Source organism: Bombina bombina, chromosome 11, assembly GCF_027579735.1.
Source record: "Bombina bombina isolate aBomBom1 chromosome 11, aBomBom1.pri, whole genome shotgun sequence".
In the NCBI taxonomy this organism is placed as follows: Eukaryota; Metazoa; Chordata; class Amphibia; order Anura; family Bombinatoridae; genus Bombina; species Bombina bombina.
In genome coordinates, this window is record NC_069509.1 from 34,915,940 (window position 1) to 34,941,342 (window position 25,403).

General features: G+C 40.7%; 1 protein-coding gene across 3 annotated transcripts in view; it reads left to right on the forward strand.

Annotated features, from left to right (window-relative positions):
- PYCARD (PYD and CARD domain containing) overlaps positions 1 to 24,770 on the forward strand; it is a 64,806-nt gene extending 40,036 nt beyond the window's left edge. Inside the window, exons 1-4 of one of the 3 annotated variants that reach the window (XM_053694313.1) lie at positions 9,926 to 10,008; positions 10,085 to 10,372; positions 24,108 to 24,149; positions 24,320 to 24,770. In XM_053694313.1, coding sequence (XP_053550288.1) covers positions 10,096 to 10,372; positions 24,108 to 24,149; positions 24,320 to 24,582 — 582 coding nt within the window. In that variant the 5' untranslated portion in view covers positions 9,926 to 10,008; positions 10,085 to 10,095 and the 3' untranslated portion in view covers positions 24,583 to 24,770. Of the gene's footprint in view, positions 1 to 9,922; positions 10,373 to 24,107; positions 24,150 to 24,319 lie in introns of those variants that run through there. The other 2 variants (XM_053694312.1, XM_053694311.1) reach the window with 2 other exon arrangements.
- Positions 24,771 to 25,403: the final 633 nt, after the last annotated feature.

Here is a 25,403-nt window from a genome sequence, read left to right on the forward strand (position 1 = left end):
ATACACACGTATGTCTACAATCAGTGCATATACACGTATTTCTACAATCAGTGCATACACACGTATGTCTACAATCAGTGCATACACACGTATGTCTACAATCAGTGCATATACACGCATTTCTACAATCAGTGCATACACACGTATGTCTACAATTAGTGCATACACACGTATGTCTACAATCAGTGCATACACACGTATATGTCTACAATCAGTGCATACACACGTATGTCTACAATCAGTGCATACACATGTATGTCTACAATCAGTGCATACACACGTATGTCTACAATCAGTGCATACACACGTATGTCTACAATCACTGCATATACACGCATTTCTACAATCAGTGCATACACACTATGTCTACAATTAGTGCATACACACGTATGTCTACAATCAGTGCATACACACGTATATGTCTACAATCAGTGCATACACACGTATGTCTACAATCAGTGCATACACACGTATGTCTACAATCAGTGCATACACACGTATATGTCTACAATCAGTGCATACACACGTATGTCTACAATCAGTGCATATACACGTATGTCTACAATCAGTGCATACACACGTATGTCTACAATCAATGCATACACACGAATGTCTACAATCAGTGCATACACACTTATGTCTACAATCAGTGCATACACACGTATATGTCTACAATCAGTGCATACACACGTATGTCTACAATCAGTGCATATACACGTATGTCTACAATCAGTGCATACACACGTATGTCTACAATCAATGCATACACACGAATGTCTACAATCAGTGCATACACACGTATGTCTACAATCAGTGCATACACACGTATGTCTACAATCAGTGCATACACACGAATGTCTACAATCAGTGCATACACACGTATGTCTACAATCAGTGCATACACACGTATGTCTACAATCAGTGCATACACACGTATGTCTACAATCAATGCATACACACGAATGTCTACAATCAGTGCTTTACAGAACGGTCAGATTTTGTATTTTGCACAAACCAAATTACAGCAGAAGACGGTTATTTTCATCGGCCTTTATTTTTAGTGGGATCCAAAACACAATAATTTGCGCTCAGTTTACATTTAGTCTATTAATGGGACATGAAAGGCAAACTTAAACTTTCATGAATCAGATAGGGAGACACAGGCACTTTTAATTTTACTTTTGTTATTAAATTTACTTTATTCTTTTGGAATGCTTTGTTGAAGAGTAAAACTAGGTAGGCTTAGGAGCAGCAATACCCTATTGTGAACTAGCTGCTGATTGAGGGCTACACACATATGCCTCGTCATTGGTCACCAGATATTTTCAGCTAGCATTGCTTCTTTAGAACTGACCTTAAACACACAGTTATATGCAAGCAGTCGCACAATAATAGCACGCTGTGCCGCTGCAATATATTAGAGCATGTGAAAAACGTAATATTCAATTTACAAAATGGGCTATATGACGAGTGGCGTGTTAACTGTGAGGCTGCTATTTAGCCTCTTATTTCCTATGGAAGCAGTAACGTTATTTTATTGTTAAAAAAAAATTTGAAACTGGGCCCCCACCCTTGTGAACTCTGCACCCCCTGTAGTTCTGCCCCTGAGTAAGGGTGTACTTAGTTTTTCACACATGGCTTATGTAAAAAAAAAATCATGACACAGTGTAATATGTTATGTGTTGTTGTTCATCTGATGTTGTATTTAACTAATTTTAAGAGCTGCTAAAGACCAGATAGATTTTTATTATGTCCTGATATGTAAAACCATAGAGTTAAAAGAGGGTGTACTTTCTTTTTCGCACAACTCTATGTATATATAGTGTATATATCTATCTATCACATATTCTGCTATGTGAACAGCATTGGAATGTGAATTATTAATATTTCATGTCAAGTTAGCACACGTGGTTAAAAGCAATCGGGTTTACGCGAGTTGAAGACTATGGGGGAATACGTTAAAACAGTCGCGATGTTCCAAGTTCAGCTTTTTACGCGCTTCAGGTTAATGCTCATACAAAAAACTTTTTGCTTTCAACTTGTAGTACGCGCATTACCCTACTCTCACAAAAAAAGCTTACTTCTATCGGAGTTAACACGCAAGCGGAAGCGATAAATATCGCTCCACTCGTAATCTAGTCCTTTGTTTTCTATGACATTGCAACCCAATAAAAGCGTGTCTCTTAGAATAAGTTATAATATTCACCTTATGGATATAACATGACAGCGTTCTTACACCTAGCGTTTCTGCAACCTCATGAGAAGCAAGAATGAGGCAGCCAATGCAAGAGAAGAATGCGTCATCTAAGAGAATAAATAACTGAGGATAACTGCCTTGTGTGTTTGATTGCCTGAAATATCATATGAACAAGAAATCACTGTATTTTACTGATGTGCTTCATAGTTTAAATCTGGGCCATATTTATAATGTTATATGTAAACTTCATATTCACAAAAAGTTACACTGAAAACAAATCTGTGTTTAAGCCGAGCTGTTGCTAGTGGGAAAGACTTTAGAAAATGTAATGAAAACCATGTGGATACTTTTCTGATTTTTTAATAAGAAGGATTCTTTATGGAACCAATGTTCAACATACAACTAAAAACAGAGAAACACTATAAAAAAGCAGTTTTATGATGGGTTGCAATAACATTGAATTAAAAAAAAAAGACTTTAAGGGACATGAAACCCAAAATATTTCTTTTATGTTTCAGATAGAGATGTTAAACAACTCTCCAATTTACTTCAATTAGCAAATATACTTTATTCTTTTGTTATTCTTTGTTGAAGGAGCATCATTGCATTACAGGAAGCTAGCTAAACACAATGAGGCCTATTTATCAAAGGTCTGGCGGATCAGGTCCGCCAGACCTCGCTGAATGCGGAGAGCAATACGCTCTCCGTATTCAGCATTGCACCAGCAGCTGCTAACCGTGAAACACGTTGCATGATCTGTTTGTGCACGCAACAGCATGAGTTGTTGTTTTTAATATTGTTTTTACTTTGGATTAAAACATTTTTTTAACTATACATTCTCATTGCTGAGTGCATTTTTCTACGCTACCTTGGGGGGCTGCCTCTCTTGGGAATCCAGATACTGCCTGTATCAGCTAGCTGGTCTGCTGTTGAAAACCAGCCTGCAACTATTGGCACATTGGAGTGCCTTCACAGAATGTGAGTACCCTGTACTATCCTTGTACTCTCCTTCAGTTGTCGATTGATTCACACATACGGCGCCTCTCTCCTTTTTCTGTTGTTTTTAGAGCTGTTAACCACATATGGTGAAGATTGAGTGCTGCCTCTTCATTTTTTGGACATCATTTACCCATCATTTCACATTATTCCTGACTACCTCATAATCACCAAGGACTGTGATCAAAACTGGTGACTATATCAAAAATCTTTAGATTTTGTTCTGGAGTATATTGATTTTTCTATATAGCGCCCCCTATAGGGTGTTAACCCTTTATACTATCTGAATCATGAAAGAAAAAATGTGGGTTCAGTGTCTCTTAAAGTGTACAATCCTTTTTGGTAAAAAATTTACAATATGCAGAATAGCATCTGGGCAGCATCCCATATACAGAAACAGGCAGCTGCTATAGAGCCACGAGATCTACAAATAAACAATACTTTGTATAAGTTAGATATAAAATAGATATAAAATATTGGTGCAGAGCAAATAGAAATAAAATAAAATGTAACAGCACATCACTTTATTTATGCTAATAATATATCATGCCTATAAAAATCATATTGTGTTCTAAACTGTAGAATTACACTGCCATCTAGAGGTAGAGGCATTGAATTGCATCTTATGATCGGAATACGAAGGCTCACACGGGACAGAAACTGGAATACCCAAAAGCCAGTTTTTCTTGCAAAGGGAATTTGTATTCTTACTAGAAAGAACTTGCAACTAAGGAGAATATGAACCTGTAAACATACAAACCTACTGATGGAAACAATAAGGGATTGCTAAGAGTTAATCAGCTGTGTGTGAGACCAACTATTGAACTTCAACTGTGCTTCAAGATACTCTCAAGAGAAAAACACATAAAGCAAGACAGTCTTTGTAACAAGACACAGATATGGAGAAGAGGCAAACTGGTCATCATGAAAAAAAATTTTTTGTCATTGATTTGTTCATGGGGGTGTATGGCTCAGCCAAACTTTGACAACATTATTTGTCCATTAAAGGACCAGCAAACACAGTAGATTTGCATAATCAACAAATGCAAAATAACAAGACAATACAATAGCATTTACTTTGAATTTCAAATGAGTAGCAGATTTTTTTCTAACAAATTTCAAAGTTAAGTATATTTCCACTCCTCCTGTACCATGTGATAGCAATCAGCCAATCACAAATGCATATATGTATAGTCTGTGAATTCTTGCACATGCTCAGTAGGAGCTGGTGACTCAAAAAGTGTAAATATAAAAGACTGTGCACATTTTTTTTAATGGAAGTAAATTGGAAAGTTGTTTAAAATGACATGCTGTATCTGAATCATGAAAATGTAATTTGACCTGAGTGTCCCTTTAATGAAAATTTGTTAACCCCTTAGAGGAAAAAATTAAAAGTACAAAAGCTGTAACATAAAACTCATAACTAATGTGTTAAAAAGTACACTAACACCCATAAACTACCTATTAACCCCTAAACTGAGGCCCTCCCGCATCGCAAACACTATAATAAACTCATTAACCCCTAATCTGCCGCTCCCGACATCGCCGCCACTAATAAAATGTATTAACCCCTATTCCGCCGCTCCCCGACATCCTCGCACTATAAAAAATCTATTAACCCCTAAACCGCCGTCCTCCCACATCGCAAACACTATTTAAATATTATTAACCCCTAATCTGCCGTCCGCCCACACCACACTATAATAAACCTATTAACCCCTAAACCGCAAGCCCCCACAACAAAATAAACTAAAATAAACTATTAATCCCTAAACCGAAAGCTCCCCACAACAAAATAAACTAAAATAAACTATTAACCCCTAAACCAAAAGCCTGCCACAACGGAATATACTAAAATAAACTATTAACCCCTAAACCTAATGACCCCCTAACTTTATATTAAAGGGACAGTCAACACCGATGAAAACATTATCCCATACCTTAGATCAAGCAAAAAAATATAGTTTAATAGTTTAATTGTTAGTTTAAAATAAAAAAATTAAATTTGACAGTTAAGTTTTAATTTAATTTAAGATAGGGAAATTGTAATTTTAAAGGGACATTCAACACCGAAGAAAACATTATCCCATACCTTAGATCAAGCAAAAAAAAAGAGACTGCACCGCATCCTATCTTCAATAACACTAACGTTAGGTGGCTAATCTTGAATGAACATTTAGTTAACAACGGCAGATATGGCCGCCAAACTCCTCCCCCTGTTACGTAGGAGGCTTCTTCTCTAACTCTTCATCCAATGCGAATCAAATCCTCGGCTAGATTCTTTAGCCGTGCTCATGGAGACACTGCTCTATTTCTAATAGCGAGCGTGCGCATATAAAAAAGCCCCCCCCAAATAAAAAAAAAACCTAGCCTACAATAAACTACCAATGGCCCTTAAAAGGGCCTTTTGTGGGGCATTGCCCCAAAGATATCAGCTCTTTTACCTGTAAAAAAAATACAAACACCCCCCAACAGTAAAACCTACCATCCAACCAACCCCCCCAAATAAAAAGACTATCTAAAATAACATAAGCTAACCATTGCCCTGAAAAGGGCATTTGTATGGGCATTGCCCTTAAAAGGGCATTTAGCTCTTTTACATTGCCCAAACCCTAATCTAAAAAAAAAAACACCCAAAAAACCCTTAAAAAAACCTAAAACTAACCCCCGACGATCCACTTACAGTTGTTGAAGTCACGCTTGAAGGATCCATCCAGTTGACGAAGTCATCATCCATGCGGCAATAAGTCTTCATCCAGACGGCCTCTTCGATCTTCATCCAGCCGGCGCGGAGCGGGTCCATCCTGAAGACATCCGGCGCGGAGCATCCTCTTCATACGGTCGCCGCCGTATACTGATTCTTCAATGCAAGTGACACAATCCAAGATGGAATTCCTTGCATTCCTATTGGCAGAAAGATTTCAATAGGATTGAGCTTTCATTCTATTGGCTGATTGGAATAGCCAATAGGATGAGCTCTCTTTCTATTGGCTGTTCCAATCAGCCAATAGAATTGAGCTCTCATTCTATTGGCTGTTCCAATCAGCGAATAGGATTGAGCTCTCATCCTATTGGCTGCTCCAAGCAACCAATAGGATTGAGCTCTCATTCTATTGGCTGTTCCAATCAGCCAATAAAATGAGAGCTCAATTCTATTGGCTGATTGGAAAAGCCAATAGGATGAGAGCTCAATTCTATTGGCTGATTGGAACAGCAAATAGGATTTTAACAGCTCTAATTCCTATTGGCTGATTGAAATCTTTCAGCCAATAGGAATGCAAGGGATGCCATCTTGGATTGCGTCACTTACATTGAAGAATCAGTATACAGCGGTGACCGTATAAAGAGGATGCTTCGTGCCGGATGTCTTCAGGATGGACCCGCTCCACACCGGCTGGATGAAGATTGATGAGGCCGCCTGGATGTAGACTTCGCCGGCTGGATGGATCCTTCAAGCGGGACTTCAACACCACACTATAATAAACCTATTAACCCCTAAACCGCAAGCCCCCACAACGAAATAAACTAAAATAAACTATTAATCCCTAAACCGAAAGCTCCCCACAACAAAATAAACTAAGTGGATCGTCGGGGGTTAGTGTTAGGTTTTTTTAAGGGTTTTTTGGGTGTTTTTTATTTTTAGATTAGGGTTTGGGCAATGTAAAAGAGCTAAATGCCCTTTTAAGGGCAATGCCCATACAAATGCCCTTTTCAGGGCAATGATTAGTTTAGGTTATTTTAGATAGTTTTTTTTTATTTCGGTGGGTTAGTTGGGTGATGGGTTTTACTGTTGGGGGGGTGTTTCTATTTTTTTTTTACAGGTAAAAGAGCTGATATCTTTGGAGCAATGCCCCACAAAAGGCCCTTTTAAGGGCCATTGGTAGTTTATTGTAGGCTAGGGTTTTTTTTTTATTTGGGAGGGGGCTTTTTTATTTTGATAGGGCTATTAGATATTTTTCGTAATTTTAGTTTTTTTTATTTTTATTCATTTTAGTGTTTTGTTTATTTTTGTAATGTTAGGTTTTAGTGTAAGGCAGGTTAGGTTTTATTTTACAGGTCAATTTGTATTTATTTTAGCTAGGTAGTTATTAAATAGTTAATAACTATTTAGTAACTATTCTACCTAGTTAAAATAAATACAAACTTGCCTGTAAAATAAAAATAAACCCTAAGCTAACTACAATGTAACTATTAGTTATATTGTAGCTATCTTAGGGTTTATTTTATAGGTAAGTATTTAGTTTTAAATAGGAATTATTTAGTTAATTATAATAATTTTATTTAGATTTATTTAAATTATATTTAAGTTAGGGGGTGTTAGGTTAGACTTAGATTTAGGGGTTAATACATTTAATATAGTGGCAGCGACGTTGGGGGCAGCAGATTAGGGGTTAATAAGTATAATGTAGGTGTCGGCGATGTCGGGGGCGGCAGATTAGGGGTTAATAAGTGTAAGATTAGGGGTGTTTAGACTCTGTGTTCATGTTAGGGTGTTAGGTGTAAACATAATTTTAGTTTCCACATAGGAATCAATGGGACTGCGTTACTGAGCTAAACGCTGCTTTTTTGCAGGTGTTAGACTTTTTCTCAGCCGGCTCTGCCCATTGATTCCTATGGGGAAATCGTGCATGAGTACGTACAACCAGCTCATCGCTGACTTAAGCAGCGCTGGTATTTGAGTGAAGTGTGGAGCACAATTTTGCTCTACGCTCACTTTTTGTCTGTTTACGCCGGGTTAATAAAAACCCGTAATACCAGCGCTGTATGTAAGTGAGCGGTGAGAATAAACTGCATGTTAGCCCCGCACCCCTGTTACCGCAAAACTCGTAATCTAGCCGTTAGTTAATAATTGTAACTTTAATTTAGCTGTATTTTAATTATGTTAAAGTTAGAGGGTGTTAGGATTAGGGTTAGGTTTAGGGGTTAATATATTTATTTAGTGGTAGTGATATGGGAGGCCAGAGGTTTAGGGGTTAATAACTTTAGTATAGTGGCAGCGACATTGGGAGCGGCAGATTAGGGGTTAATAATAGACATGTGCGATTTGGTTCGGTTCGGAAATTCGGAAAATTCGGCAAATTCAGAGATTCGGATCGAACCGAACCTCCGAATTAAAATACTGCCGAATCTACCGAATAAATCCGAATAACTTCGGATTTATTCGGTAGATTCGGATGGCCATGGATTACACTAGTATTGTACAGTATATTAGGTTATATCACTCTGCTATGGGTTACACCTAATGTACAGTACATAATACTAGTCTAATCCCACCTAACACTTACCGAAATTCCGAGTTTCCGAACCGAACCGAATCGAACCGAATCCAGCCGAATTTATTCGAAAACGAATGATTCCAAAACAAATCCGAACCGAATTTATTTGAATCCGAATGAATCCGAAACAATTCCGAACCGAATTGATTCAAATTTTTCCAAATTCGAAAAAATCTGAATCGATCCGAACCGAATTTTTTCGCCATGCACATGTCTAGTTAATAATATTATGTAGGTGGCAGCGATATCGGGGGCAGCGATATCGGGGGCAGCATATTAGGGCCACTATTTAAGAAAGGTCTTGCGGACCTGATCCGACACTGCGGATCAGGTCCGCAAGACCTCGCTGAATGCGGAGAGCAATACGCTCTCCGCATTTAACATTGCACCAGCAGCTCACAAGATCGTACTCGATCGGGTTGATTTCTGGCGATTCCTGTCCACCTGCTCAGAGCAGGCGGACAGGGTTATGGAGCAGCGGTCTTTAGACCACAGCTCCATAACTTGTGTTTCTGGTGAGTCTGAAGACTCGCCAGAAACACAGGCCCACAAGTGTTAAATGGGCCCCTAGGGGTTAATAATATTATGTAGGTGGCGGCGATGTCGGGGGCAGCAGATTAGGGGTTAATAATATTATGTAGGTGGCGGAGATCTCGGGGGCAACAGATTAGGGGTTAATAATATTATGTAGGTGTCAGAGATCTCGGGGGCAGCAGATTAGGGGGTTAATAATATTATGTAGGTGTCAGAGATCTCGGGGCAGCAGATTAGGGGTTAATAATATTATGTAGGTGTCAGAGATCTCGGGGGCAGCAGATTAGGGGTTAATAATATTATGTAGGTGGCGGAGATCTCGGGGGCAGCAGATTAGGGGTTAATAATATTATGTAGGTGGCGGAGATCTCGGGGGCAACAGATTAGAGGTGTTTAAACTTGGGGTTTCTGTTAGGGTGTTAGGTTTAAATGTAACTTTTATTTTCCCCTTTGTCATCAATGGGGCTGCGTTACTGCGTTACGGAGCTTTTCATTCCGCGATCGCAGGTGTTAGGCTTTTTTTCCCCCAACTCTCCCCATTGATGTCTATGGGGAAATCATGCACAAGCACGTCAAATACAGGGCTTGTTTTCTGTGTGGTATGGAGCTCAACGCAGCCATATTGCCCGCACAAGCCTGCTTTTTTTAAACTTGTAATGGCAGCGCTATAGGGAGTGAAATAACGCCGCTTTTGTTGCGGTCGTTAAAAACCCTATAGCGCTCAAAACTCGTTATCTAGGTGAATATAAATTCTTATTACAGTACACAGACATAGAAATCACACTGATATACACTTTCTGTTTACTAGAAGTGTAATAGGTTTCTCGGAATTCAGTATTTAAATGAGATACCTAGTACAGGGTGGGGCTCAGTTAAAAGCAGTTTCTGCTACAATACTATACTAGCAAATAGAGTACAGATGTCTGTGTGGGTGTATAGAAAAGCAGTGTTACTGTGATCAGTATCACTGCATTTATCCATTTAGGAATTTCACCTTTTTTTCTGGTAAGAACTGTATGCTACTATAGAGAGGAGGAGTTATTACAAAGTAAGGAAGTGACATTTTTTTTTTTGCTGACAGAGTTGTGAGAAATGGGGAAATCTCTGAGAGACGTGATTCTTGGTTGTCTGGAAAATATGACAGAAAAAGATTTTAAAAAGTTCAAAGCAAAGCTGAATGACTATGAGGTTGCAGCAAAGTACAGAAAAATCCCCAAGGGCCCCCTGGAGAAGGCAGACGATATTGATGTAACCGACCTTCTTCTCAAGTACTACACAGATGAATATGCCCCTGTGGTAGTAGCAGAGGTTTTGGATGCCATAGATGCAAAACAAACAAAATGTGAGCTTCAGAATGCTCTGAAGAAAGGTATGTGATCCACTAGAGGTGAGTGGCTCTGTCTGCTGTAGCCTATGGGACATGCAAGGTACTTGGGAACACTGATTGTGGCAATGAAAGATGCTTTGAAGCATTTATAAGACCAGACATGGGAACTCTCAGGATCTGACCTTAAGACTCTGGATTTTAAATATAAAATTAGGTTCTGGAGCACAATTCTCATGCTATAAACAAATTCACCATTTGTATTCATTTGTTTTCTGATTACTCCGGAATAGCTTGATGCTGGGAATTTTAGGAGTAGTAACTGTGATGTGGTTGCAGTGCTGTAGTATTTACTGACTGGAAAACAAAAATACCTCATTTATTGTCAATTAATGGCCCTCCTACTTTCATGATTCAGAGTGTGCACAATTTAAAGCAATTTGTTTGCAACAATGTTATACATATATTGCTCAAAACACGTGCACTCTCCTCAGCCCACCTCAATATGAACAAAGGATATCAAGAAAGAATAGGTACATTTGATATCAGAAGTACTTGGAATTGTACATTCTGTCTCAATCATGAAGGTTTCATTTTCACTTTAAAGGGCACAAAGCTCAAAACATTTCATTCATGATTCAGAAAATATAATAAAAGAAAACAATTTCAATGTACTGCTATTATGGAATTTGCTTTGTTCTCTTTTTATTTTTTGTTACAGAGATATCTAGATAGGTAGCGTGCATGTCTGGGGCACTACATGACATGAAATAGTGCTGCCATCTAGTGCTCTTGCTAATGTATAACATTAGTACTATATGACATGAAATAGTGCTGCCATCTAGTGCTCTTGCTAATGTATAACATTAGTATTACATGACAGGAAATAGTGCTGCCATCTAGTGCTCTTGCTAATGTATAACATTAGTACTACATGACAGAAAATAGTGCTGCCATCTAGTGCTCTTGCTAATGTATAACATTAGTACTACATGACAGGAAATAGTGCTGCCATCTAGTGCTCTTGCTAATGTATAACATTAGTACTATATGACAGGAAATAGTGCTGCCCTCTAGTGCTCTTGCTAATGTATAACATTAGTACTACATGACAGGAAATAGTGCTGTCATCTAGTGCTCTTGCTGATGTATAACATTAGTACTACATGAAAGGAAATAGTGCTGCCATCTAGTGCTCTTGCTAATGTATAACATTAGTACTACATGACAGGAAATAGTGCTGCCATCTAGTGCTCTTGCTAATGTATAACATTAGTACTACATGACAGGAAATAGTGCTGCCATCTAGTGCTCTTGCTAATGTATAACATTAGTACTATATGACAGGAAATAGTGCTGCCCTCTAGTGCTCTTGCTAATGTATAACATTAGTACTACATGACAGGAAATAGTGCTGTCATCTAGTGCTCTTGCTGATGTATAACATTAGTACTACATGAAAGGAAATAGTGCTGCCATCTAGTGCTCTTGCTAATGTATAACATTAGTACTACATGACAGGAAATAGTGCTGCCATCTAGTGCTCTTGCTAATGTATAACATTAGTACTACATGACAGGAAATAGTGCTGCCATCTAGTGATCTTGCTAATGTATAACATTAGTACTATATGACAGGAAATAGTGCTGCCATCTAGTGCTCTTGCTAATGTATAACAATATTACTACATAACAGGAAATAGTGCTGCCATCTAGTGCTCTTGCTAATGTATAACATTAGTACTACATGACAGGAAATAGTGCTGCCATCTAGTGCTCTTGCTAATGTATAACATTAGTACTACATGACAGGAAATAGTGCTGCCATCTAGTGCTCTTGCTAATGTATAACAATAGTACTACATGACAGGAAATAGTGCTGCCATCTAGTGCTCTTGTTAATGTATAACATTAGTGCTACATGATAGGAAATAGTGCTGCCCTCTAGTGCTCTTGTTAATGTATAACATTAGTGCTACATGATAGGAAATAGTGCTGACCTCTAGTGCTCTTGCTAATGTATAACATTAGTACTACATGACAGGAAATAGTGCTGCCATCTAGTGCTCTTGCTAATGTATAACATTAGGACTACATGACAGGAAATAGTGCTGCCATCTAGTGCTCTTGCTAATGTATAACATTAGTACTACATGACATTAAACAGTGCTGCAATCTAGTGTTCTTGCTAATGTATAACATTAGTACTACATGACATGAAATAGTGCTGCCTTCTAGTGCTCTTGCTAATGTATAACAATAGTACTACATGACAGGAAATAGTGCTGCCATCTAGTGCTCTTGCTAATGTATAACATTAGTACTACATGACAGGAAATAGTGCTGCCATCTAGTGCTCTTGCTAATGTATAACATTAGTACTACATGACATTAAACAGTGATGCAATCTAGTGTTCTTGCTAATGTATAACATTAGTACTACATGACATGAAATAGTGCTGCCATCTAGTGCTCTTGCTAATGTATAACAATAGTACTACATGACAGGAAATAGTGCTGCCATCTAGTGCTCTTGCTAATGTATAACATTAGTACTACATGACAGGAAATAGTGCTGCCATCTAGTGCTCTTGCTACTGTATAACATTAGTACTACATAACAGGAAATAGTGTTGCCATCTAGTGTTCTTGCTAATGTATAACATTAGTACTACATGACAGGAAATAGTGCTGCCATCTAGTGCTCTTGCTACTGTATAACATTAGTACTACATAACAGGAAATAGTGCTGCCATCTAGTGTTCTTGCTAATGTATAACATTAGTACTACATAACAGGAAATAGTGCTGCCCTCTAGTGCTCTTGCTAATGTATAACATTAGTACTACATAACAGGAAATAGTGCTGCCCTCTAGTGCTCTTGCTAATGTATAACATTAGTACTACATGACAGGAAATAGTGCTGCCATCTAGTGCTCTTGTTAATGTATAACATTAGTACTACATGACATTAAACAGTGCTGCAATCTAGTGTTCTTGCTAATGTATAACATTAGCACTATATGACAGGAAATAGTGCTGCCATCTAGTGCTCTTGCTAATGTATAACAATAGTACTACATGACAGGAAATAGTGCTGCCATCTAGTGCTCTTGCTAATGTATAACATTAGTACTACATGACATTAAACAGTGCTGCCATCTAGTGTTCTTGCTAATGTATAACATTAGTACTACATGACAGGAAATAGTGCTGTCATCTAGTGCTCTTGCTAATGTATAACATTAGTACTACATGACAGGAAATAGTGCTGCCATCTAGAGCTCTTGCTAATGTATAACATTAGTACTACATGACAGGAAATAGTGCTGCCATCTAGTGCTCTTGCTACTGTATAACATTAGTACTACATAACAGGAAATAGTGCTGCCATCTAGTGTTCTTGCTAATGTATAACATTAGTACTACATAACAGGAAATAGTGCTGCCCTCTAGTGCTCTTGCTAATGTATAACATTAGTACTACATAACAGGAAATAGTGCTGCCCTCTAGTGCTCTCGCTAATGTATAACATTAGTACTACAGGACAGGAAATAGCGCTGCCGTCTAGTGCTCTTGCTAATGTATAACATTAGTACTACATGACAGGAAATAGTGCTGCCATCTAGTGCTCTTGCTAATGTATAACATTAGTACTACATGACAGGAAATAGTGCTGCCATCTAGTGCTCTTGCTAATGTATAACATTAGTACTACATGGCAGGAAATAGTGCTGCCATCTAGTGCTCTTGCTAATGTATAACATTAGTACTACATAACAGGAAATAGTGCTGTCATCTAGTGCTCTTGCTAATGTATAACATTAGTACTACATGCCATGAAATAGTGCTGCCATCTAGTGCTCTTGCTAATGTATAACAGTGCTGCAAAACTGCTGCCATATAGTACTGTAGACACGTGCACACTCCTGAGCTTACATCCATACTTTTCAACAAAGGATAACAAGAAAATTTGATAACAGAAATAAATTGGAACGTTGTTTAAAATTGTATGTTCTATCTGAATCATGAAAGAATTTTTTTTGGGTCTTATGTCCCTTTAATATTTCCTTAAATGGAAAGTTCCAAGGTGATGTTTGATAAGGATATGCAGCTGCCAGAGGGGCTGTAGGGCCAGGGCTCTTATCTGAGATCTTATGATATACAGCAGGGCCAGGGGTCTGATCTGAGATCTTATGAGATACTGCAGGGCCAGGGCGCTGATCTGAGATCTTATGATATACTGCAGGGCCAGGGCGCTGATCTGAGATCTTATGATATACAGCAGGGCCAGGGCTCTTATCTGAGATCTTATGATATACTGCAGGGCCAGGGCGCTGATCTGAGATCTTATGCTATACTGCAGGGCAAGGGTGCTGATCTGAGATCTTATGATATACAGCAGGGCCAGGGCGCTGATCTGAGAGCTTATAATATACTGCAGGGCCAGTTCGCTGATCTGAGATCTTATGATATACTGCAGGGCCAGGGCACTGATCTGAGATCTTATGATATACAGCAGGGCCAGGGCGCTGATCTGAGATCTTATGATATACTGCAGGGCCAGGGCGCTGATCTGAGATCTTATGATATACAGCAGGGCCAGGGCACTGATCTGAGATCTTATGATATACTGCAGGGCCAGGGCACTGATCTGAGATCTTATCATATACTGCAGGGCCAGGGCGCTGATCTGAGATCTTATGATATACTGCAGGGCCAGGGCGCTGATCTGAGATCTTATGATATACTGCAGGGCCAGGGCGTTGATCTGAGATCTTATGATATACTGCAGGGCCAGGGTGCTGATCTGAGATCTTATCATATACTGCAGGGCCAGGGTGCTGATCTGGGATCTTATGATATACTGCAGGGCCAGGGTGCTGATCTGAGATCTTATGATATACTGCAGGGCCAGGGTGCTGATCTGAGATCTTATGATATACTGCAGGGCCAGGGCACTGATCTGAGATCTTATGATATACTGCAGGGTCAGGGAGCTGATCTGAGATCTTATGATATACTGCAGGGCCAGGGCGCTGATCTGAGATCTTATGATATACTGCAGCGTCAGGGAGCTGATCCGAGATCTTATGTAGACATGTGGCTTGTAGATATGGTGCAGGGCCGGGGGTCTGATCTGAGATCTTATGTAGACATGTGGCTTGTAAATATGGTGCAGGGCCGGGGGTCTGATCCGAGATCTTATGTAGACATGTGGCTTGTAGATATGGTGCAGGGCCGGGGGTCTGATCTGAGATCTTACGTAGACATGTGGCTTGTAGATATACTGCAGGATCGGGGTCTGATCTGAGATCTTATGTAGACATGTGGCTTGTAGATATGCTGCAGGGCCGGGATCTGATCTAAGATCGTATGTAGACATGTGACTTGTAGATGTGCTGCAAAGCCGGGGTCTGATCTGAGATCTTACGTAGACATGTGGCTTGTAGATGTGCTGCAGGATCGGGGTCTGATCTGAGATCTTACGTAGACATGTGGCTTGTAGATGTGCTGCAGGATCGGGGTCTGATCTGAGATCTTATGTAGACTTGTGGCTTGTTGATGTGCTGCAGGATCGGTGTCTGATCTGAGATCTTACGTAGATATGTGGCTTGTTGATGTGCTGCAGGATCGGGGTCTGATCTGAGATCTTATGTAGACATGTGACTTGTAGATGTGCTGCAGGGCTGGGGTCTGATCTGAGATCTTATGTAGACATGTGGCTTGTAGATGTGCTGCAGGATCGGGGTCTGATCTGAGATCTTACGTAGACATATGACTTGTAGATGTGCTGCAGGATAGGGGTCTGATCTGAGATCTTACATAGACATGTGACTTGTAGATGTGCTGCAGGATCGGGGTATGATCTGAGATCTTATGTAGACATGTGACTTGTAGATGTGCTGCAGGGCTGGGGTCTGATCTGAGATCTTACGTAGACATTTGACTTGTAGATGTGCTGCAGGGCCGGGGTCTGATCTGAGATCTTATGTAGACATGTGACTTGTAGATGTGCTGCAGGATCGGGGTCTGATCTGAGATCTTATGTAGACATGTGGCTTGTAGATGTGCTGCAGGGCCAGGGGTCTGATCTGAGATCTTACGTAGACATGTGACTTGTAGATGTGCTGCAGGACCGGGGTCTGATCTGAGATCTTACATAGACATGTGGCTTGAAGATGTGCTGCAGGATCGGGGTCTGATCTGAGATCTTATGTAGACATGTGGCTTGTAGATGTGCTGCAGGGCTAGGGGTCTGATCTGAGATCTTACGTAGACATGTGACTTATAGATGTGCTGCAGGGCCGGGGTCTGATCTGCGATCTTACGTAGACATGTTGCTTGTAGATGTGCTGCAGGGCCAGGGGTCTGATCTGAGATCTTACGTAGACATGTGATTTGTAGATGTGCTGCAGGATCGGGGTCTGATCTGAGCTCTTACGTAGACATGTGACTTGTAGATGTGCTGCAGGGCTGGGGTCTGATCTGAGATCTTATGTAGACATGTGGCTTGTAGATGTGCTGCAGGGCTGGGGTCTGATCTGAGATCTTACGTAGACATGTGACTTGTAGATATGTTGCAGGATCGGGGTCTGATATGAGATCTTATGTAGACATGTGGCTTGTAGATGTGCTGCAGGGCCAGGGGTCTGATCTGAGATCTTACGTAGACATGTGGCTTGTAGATGTGCTGCAGGATCGGGGTCTGATCTGAGCTCTTACGTAGACATGTGACTTGTAGATGTGCTGCAGGGCTGGGGTCTGATCTGAGATTTTATGTAGACATGTGACTTGTAGATGTGCTGCAGGGCTGGGGTCTGATCTGAGATTTTATGTAGACATGTGACTTGTAGATATGCTGCAGGGCCAGGGGTCTGATCAGATATCTTAAGTAGACATATGACTTGTAGATATGATAAAGGGCCAGAAGTCTGATCTGAGATCTTATCGTAGACATGTGGCTGATAGAGGAGGCTGCAGGGCCAGGAGTTAGATCTAAGATCTTATGATGGCATGTGGCTCATAGAGGGGGCTGTGGGGCCAGGAGTTAGATCTAAGATCTTATATAGGCAAGTGGCTGATAGAGTGGACTGCAGGGCCAGGAATTAGATCAAAGATCTTATGTTGGCATGTGGCTGATAGAGGGGGCTGCAGGGCCAGGAGTTAGATCTAAGATCTTATGCAGGCATGTGGCTGATAGAGGGGGCTGAAGGGCCATGAGTTAGATCTAAGATCTTATTAGGCTTGTGGCTGATAGAGGGGACTGCATGGCCAGGGGTCTGACCTGAGATCTTATGTAGACATGTGGCTTGTAGATGTGCTGCAGAATCGGGGTATGATCTGAGATCTTACGTAGACATGTGACTTGTAGATGTGCTGTAGGATCGGGGTCTGATCTGAGATCTTACGTAGACATGTGACTTGTAGATGTGCTGCAGGGCCGGGGTCTGATCTGAGATCTTATGTAGACATGTGACTTGTAGATGTGCTGCAGGATCGGGGTCTGATCTGAGATCTTATGTAGACATGTGACTTGTAGATGTGCTGCAGGGCCAGGAGTCTGATCTGAGATCTTACGTAGACATGTGACTTGTACATGTGCTGCAGGGCCGGGGTCTGATCTGAGATCTTACGTAGACATGTGGCTTGTAGATGTGCTGCAGGATCGGGGTCTGATCTGAGATCTTATATAGACATGTGGCTTGTAGATGTGCTGCAGGGCTAGGGGTCTGATCTGAGATCTTACGTACACATTTAACTTGTAGATGTGCTGCAGGGCCGGGGTCTGATCTGCGATCTTACGTAGACATGTGACTTGTAGATGTGCTGCAGGGCTGGGGTCTGATCTGAGATCTTACATAGACATGTGACTTGTAGATATGTTGCAGGATCGGGGTCTGATCTGAGATCTTATGTAGACATGTGAATTGTAGATGTGCTGCAGGGCTGGGGTCTGATCTGAGATCTTACATAGACATGTGACTTGTAGATATGTTGCAGGATCGGGGTCTGATCTGAGATCTTATGTAGACATGTGACTTGTAGATGTGCTGCAGGGCTGGGGTCTGATCTGAGATTTTATGTAGACATGTGACTTGTAGAAGTGTTGCAGGATCGGGGTCTGATCTGAGATCTTATGTAGACATGTGACTTGTAGATGTGCTGCAGGGCTGGGGTCTGATCTGAGATTTTATGTAGACATGTGACTTGTAGATGTGCTGCAGGGCTGGGGTCTGATCTGAGATCTTACGTAGACATGTGACTTGTAGATATGTTGCAGGATCGGGGTCTGATATGAGATCTTATGTAGACATGTGGCCTGTAGATGTGCTGCAGGATCGGGGTCTGATCTGAGCTCTTATGTAGACATGTGACCTGTAGATGTGCTGCAGGGCTGGGGTCTGATCTGAGATTTTATGTAGACATGTGACTTGTAGATGTGCTGCAGGGCTGGGGTCTGATCTGAGATTTTATGTAGACATATGACTTGTAGATATGCTGCAGGGCCAGGGGTCTGATCAGATATCTTAAGTAGACATATGACTTGTAGATATAATAAGGGGCCAGAAGTCTGATCTGAGATCTTATGTAGACATGTGGCTGATAGAGGAGGCTGCAGGGCCAGGAGTTATAGCTAAGATCTTATGATGGCATGTGGCTGATAGAGGGGGCTGTGGGGCCAGGAGTTAGATCTAAGATCGTATATAGGCAATTGGCTGATAGAGTGGGCTGCATGGACAGGAATTAGATCTAAGATCTTATGTTGGCATGTGGCTGATAGAGGGGGCTGCAGGGCCAGGAGTTAGATCTAAGATCTTATGCAGGCATGTGGCTGATAGAGGGGGCTGAAGGGCCATGAGTTAGATCTAAGATCTTATTAGGCTTGTGGCTGATAGAGGGGACTGCATGGCCAGGGGTCTGATTGAATATCTTATGTTGGCATGTGGCTAATAGAGGGGGGGGGGGGCTGCAGGGCCAGGAGTTAGACCTAAGATCTTATGTAGGCATGTGGAATATAGAGGGGGCTGCAAGGCCAGGAGTTAGAACTATATTCTTATGTAGGCATGTGGCTGATAGAGGGGACTGCATGGCAAGGGGACTGAATTAAGATCTTTTGTTGGCATGTGGCTAATATAGGGGGCTGCAGGGCCAGGAGTTAGACCTAAGATCTTATGTAGGCATGTTGCAGATAGAGGGGGCTGCAAGGCCAGAAGTTAGATCTAAGATCTTATCTAGGCATGTGGCTGATAGAGGGAGGCTGCAGGGACAGGAGTTAGATATAAGATCTTATGTAGACATGCGGCTGATAGAGGGGGCTGCAGGGACAGGAGTTAGACATAAGATCTTATGTAGACATGCAGCTGATAGAGGGGGCTGCAGGAACAGGAGTTGGACATAAGATATTATGTAGACATGTGGCTGATAGAGGGGGTGGCAGGGACAGGAGTTAGACATAAGATCTTATGTGGTCATGTGGCTGATAGAAGGGGCTGCAGGGACAGGAGTTAGACCTAAGATCTTATGTAGGCATTTGACTGATAGAGAGGACTGCAGGGACAGGAGTTAGACATAAGATCTTATGTGGTCATGTGGCTGATAGAAGGGGCTGCAGGGACAGGAGTTAGACCTAAGATCTTATGTAGGCATTTGACTGATAGAGAGGACTGCAGGGACAGGAGTTAGACATTAGATATTATGTAGACATGTGACTGATAGAGGGGGCTGCAGGGACAGGAGTTAGATATAAGATCTTATGTAGGCATGCGGCTGATAGAGGGGGCTGCAGGGACAGGAGTTAGACCTAAGATCTTATGTAGGCATTTGACTGATAGAGCGGACTGCAGGGACAGGAGTTAGACATAAGATCTTATGTAGACATGTGGCTGATAGAGGGGGCTGCAGGGACAGGAGTTAGACCTAAGATCTTATGTAGGCATTTGACTGATAGAGAGGACTGCAGGGACAGGAGTTAGACCTAAGATCTTATGTAGGCATTTGACTGATAGAGAGGACTGCAGGGACAGGAGTTAGACATTAGATATTATGTAGACATGTGACTGATAGAGGGGGCTGCAGGGACAGGAGTTAGATATACGATCTTATGTAGGCATGCGGCTGATAGAGGGGGCTGCAGGGACAGGAGTTAGACCTAAGATCTTATGTAGGCATTTGACTGATAGAGCAGACTGCAGGGACAGGAGTTAGACATAAGATCTTATGTAGACATGTGGCTGATAGAGGGGGCTGCAGGGACAGGAGTTAGACATAAGATCTTATATAGGCATTTGACTGATAGAGGGGGCTGCAGGGACAGGAGTTAGACCTAAGATCTTATGTAGACATGTGGCTGATAGAGGGGGCTGCAGGGACAGGAGTTAGACATAAGATCTTATGTAGACATGAGGCTGATAGAGGGGGCTGCAGGGACAGGAGTTAGAAATAAGATATTATGTAGACATGCGGCTGCAGAGCTGAGTGTCTGATATAATGTCTCTTGTGAGCATGTGGCTGAGATGAGCTGCATGCTCTTCGGGACTAATTGTTTGATGTTTTATAGTTTACATCTCAGGACATTTAGTATTATGATGTCATTAGCTTGTTATATTTGTCACATATGACACATATGTCATAGATGATACATTAACAAAATCCAGCATTAAACCCATTTGCTCCAGGTTATTGGTTCAGTTTGGTTCAGTTTGGTTCAGTTTTCTTTACTCACAGTCAGATCATTCTGAAAGTTCCCAGATATCTGTATGCTTATACTGTGGCTCTGGACAAGGTACTAGACTAGGGTTCCCTGCATGTCCACATATGCTCCAGCCCTTTGCCATCCGTAAGACTGGTTAAAGGGCCAATCAGATTTAAAATGAACTTTAAAGCACTATATTAATTGCTATGTTATTAGTACTGAACCTATATAAGAAAATCCTGGCATTTTGCCTTATTAGCTACTCAGAGACTACTCCCTTCAGTGTTGCTTTCTCTCTGTATATACATTTAGGCAGAAGTATAGCCAATCATAATCAGTTCCTTCCATCCCATAGATCTGTGATGGCGAACCTTGACACTCCAGATGTTTCAGAACTACATTTCCCATAATGCTTAGGCACTCTGAAGCCCAGTCGAGCATCATGGGATATGTAGTTCTGAAACATCTGAAGTGCCAAGGTTTGCCATCACGGCCATAGACCAATACATTAGCAGATTCTTGCTCCTCTGTGTTAGTTTCAATTGACCTTCAAAGACAGCTCTACTGGGCATGTGTGACTTGCCTCTGAGACTCCACTATGGAAGAGCAGCCAAACACTCTCCTGTGACATTCTGTTGGATTGGCAGCTTGGCATATAATTACCTGTATTTCCTGATAAAATAAATGAAAAGCAGCACAGAAGTGGACCTGTTGTAACTAATAAAGCGAAATACCAGGATTTCATAAGATATGGCACGAATAAGGGCTGAGAACAAATGCTGGTGGTTATATGAAATATTGATGGGGTTACAGTGGATTCATGATTTACCCATCTTGCAAATACATAGAATGGAGGCAGTGCTGGATCCATAGAATTGTTTGTCATAATGTTGATAATATAATCTGTATTGCAGTTAGGCTTGGACTCCAATGCCCATTTAATTCATGTATGGTAAAATTTGCTAAATTCAGGATTAGTAGAAAGAGAAGGGGGCGCCTACTGCAGTCTGGTCTGAGTCTAAGATTTGTTCCTTAAAAACATATATATGCACAATATTACAGATAAATAAAAATAAATCAATCAATAAATACTAATAATATCAATAAATATAATAAGTGCTGCAACTAAACTGTTATATATGAGTATAAATAAATATTTATTACAAATAAACAGTAGATTAAGATATCAGTGTCAAGAACAGTCGATAAAACTTATGTTATATTGATCAATATGTGAATAAATAAATATATTAAAAAGTCCAATGATAATGTCTCTCAGAAATACTGAATGGATGCCACAAACTCAGTCGGTTGGTTAAAAAATGACCGACAGTTACGGCATAGATAGAAGCGTCATCCATATATAGTAAGTGCAATTCGTTTGAATGACTCCTTAATCATATGTAATCTTAAGCCGTTTACTTCGTTGTGTACTGTTTAATCAGGCCAGATATTTTGCAAAGTACCTTTCTCCAATTGAAATACTCTTACTGTGTGACTGCGTCTCCTGTGGTGTCTTTGCTTCGAGCTGTGTATAGGGCTCTTCCAACACTTATGTGGTCACGTGGACCTTTCTGGACAATGATTGGATGAATAGTGCGCGCACTCTCAGGATTGGCTCCAAATTGAAACTTCAGCTCCTACCGCTATTCCACATACGTCCTCCGCCCACTTAATGGGTCACCGGCAGGGTAGATGCAGCAGTCCTAGGAGTACTCTGCTTCACAAACACATCCTCAGTATGTGCTATTGAATATCATCTACGCGTTTCGGCTTGTAGAAAGCCTTTGTCAAGATGTCCAATAGCCTGCTGATAGTCCTTTTATGGAGTATTAATTTAAGCCCTTCTTGTTACAGTCTAACTGCATATTAGTTAGTTCGAAAAAACATACCAATAAACCTATTAGATCTGTACATTTGGGGAAATAGCTTAATACATAATGGACATAAAATATTTCAAAAAATATTCAAAAAATTCAAATATAGAAAAATTCAGATATAAAAAATGCAGCAACATAAAGATAAACTTTCCTAATTATGGTTAAAATTTATAATAGCCTGCTGATGAACCTTTTACGGAGTGTTATTTTAACGGATTATTATTTTAACCCCTTCTTGTGTTGTTGCATTTTTTTATATTTGAATTTTTTTATATTTGAATTTTTTTATATTTGAATTTTGATTCAGGAGTCATTCAAACTAATTGCACTTACTATATATGGATGACGCTTCTATTTATGCCGTAACTATCGGTCATTTTTGAACCACCCGACTGTGTTTATGTCATCCATTCAGTATTTCTGAGAGACATTATCCTTGGACTTTTTAATATATTCATTTATTCACATATTGATCAATATAACATAAGTTTTATCAACTGTTTTTGACACCAATGTCTTAATCTACTGTTTGTTTGTAATAAATATTTATTTATACTCATATATAACAGTTTAGCTGCAGCACTTCTTATATTTATTGATATTATTAGTATTTTTTGATTGATGTTAATCTTATTTTTATTTATCTGTAATATTGTGCATATATACTGTATGTTTTTAACCCTTTAAGGACACAGCTTTCAGTTTGCTCAATTTTCCGTCATATGTCCTTAAGAGGTTAAGGAACAAATCTTAGACTGCCAGACTGCCGTAGGCGCCCCCTTCTCTTTCTACTTATCGCTTTTAACCTGTGGAACTTATTGTATACGCACATTGTGTAGTGATTGGGCTGCTGCCCCTATACTGCTAGGACATACACGCACATTGTGTAGTGATCGGGCTGCTGCCCCTATACTGCTAGGACATACACGCACACTGTGTAGTGATCGGGCTGCTGCCCTTATAACTCTAGGACACACACAATTTGTGCATTGAGCTGTATACTACTCCATACCTTTAGGATACATAGATTATGCTCTGAGCTGTTTACCGCTGTCATACCAATAGGATACACACACTGTGTATTGAGCTATATGTTGCCATTATTCTTCTAGGATACAAGCATTGTGTATTGATCTATATGCAGCATATACCACTATGATTTATTTTTTCATAATTAACTGATTGTTTTTTTTTTAATTTTCAGCTGGGTATGGACCATTTTATCAAGGGCAAGCCGCGGCCTCAGGTAAGCAGGTCAAGTGTGTGAGAAGTAAGGGTGACGTGTGACAGGGAAGAGGCCTGGGTATGAGTGACAGAGACAAACATGTGCAAGAGCTATGGGTGACATGTAAGAGAGGAGGGGCAGTCCACAATATTCCCTGATCCATTAGTAATGACTGTCTTTTGTCCCCACAGATGAAGGTCACTTTATAGATAAACACAGGGAGGCTCTGATCCAAAGGATGAGCCAAGTGGATCCAGTTCTGGATACTTTACTTCAGGAGCAGTTGCTGACATCTGAGAAGTACGACAATGTGCGCAGCAAAACCACCAGCCAACAACAGATGCGCCAACTCTATTGCTATATCAGAGAATGGGGGAGACCTGACAAGGAAAAGCTGTACCAAGCTATAAAGAAATGCAACCCGCCTCTCATTAAAGACCTGGAGAGGTCCTGAGGGGTTTATACGCTCTTTAATAATAGCCAGTAGGGTTGTATTTGGTGCATAGATTGTCAGCTCCTCCAGCCAGTATCTAGTTGGTTGTCAGAGTGCCTTGTCACAATGTAAAATTCCATCCAGAACCTCCAACAAGATACTTTTTTTATATGTGAAAACATTTGTCAGTAAACGTTTTTATATTCTTATGTTTGTTGTCCTTTGTTATTTAACATAGATAATCAGGACAGGCTTTAACTGGATTAGATGTCTTCCTAACAGTGCAGTTTCAGGACAGGCTCTTATAGTGCCTGGTGTCTATTGCAGAGTGACCCCATGACTGTATATTATCAGGACAGGTTCACACAGTGTTGGATGTCTAATGTGGTTGATCTGACTGCACATAATCAGGACAGGTTCATAAAGTACTGGGTGTCTAATGCAGGGTGTCCTCCTCCTGCACATTACCAGGGCAGGTTCAGACAGTGTTAGGTAGCTAATATAGTCAATACCCTAACCACAGATTATCTGGACAGGCTCAGAAGGTGCTGGGTGTCTAAAGCAGGGTTCTTCCTGACCAGGGCCACCACTAGAAATCTATTGATCGGGGTCCCCCTCCCCCCTTTGATCTGTGACCCAGACCCAAATTCACGACACCGCAGACCCCAAATCAGGACACCTCATAAATGTTACTTCTCTTCTCTCATATCTTCTCACTCATCAAACCCTAAACGTCTCTTCTCCACTTTCAACACTCTCCTCTATCCACCTGCACCACTCCCCTCATCTGACTTTAGTGCTCAAGACTTGGCAGATTTCTTTTTCAACAAAACACTTACCAT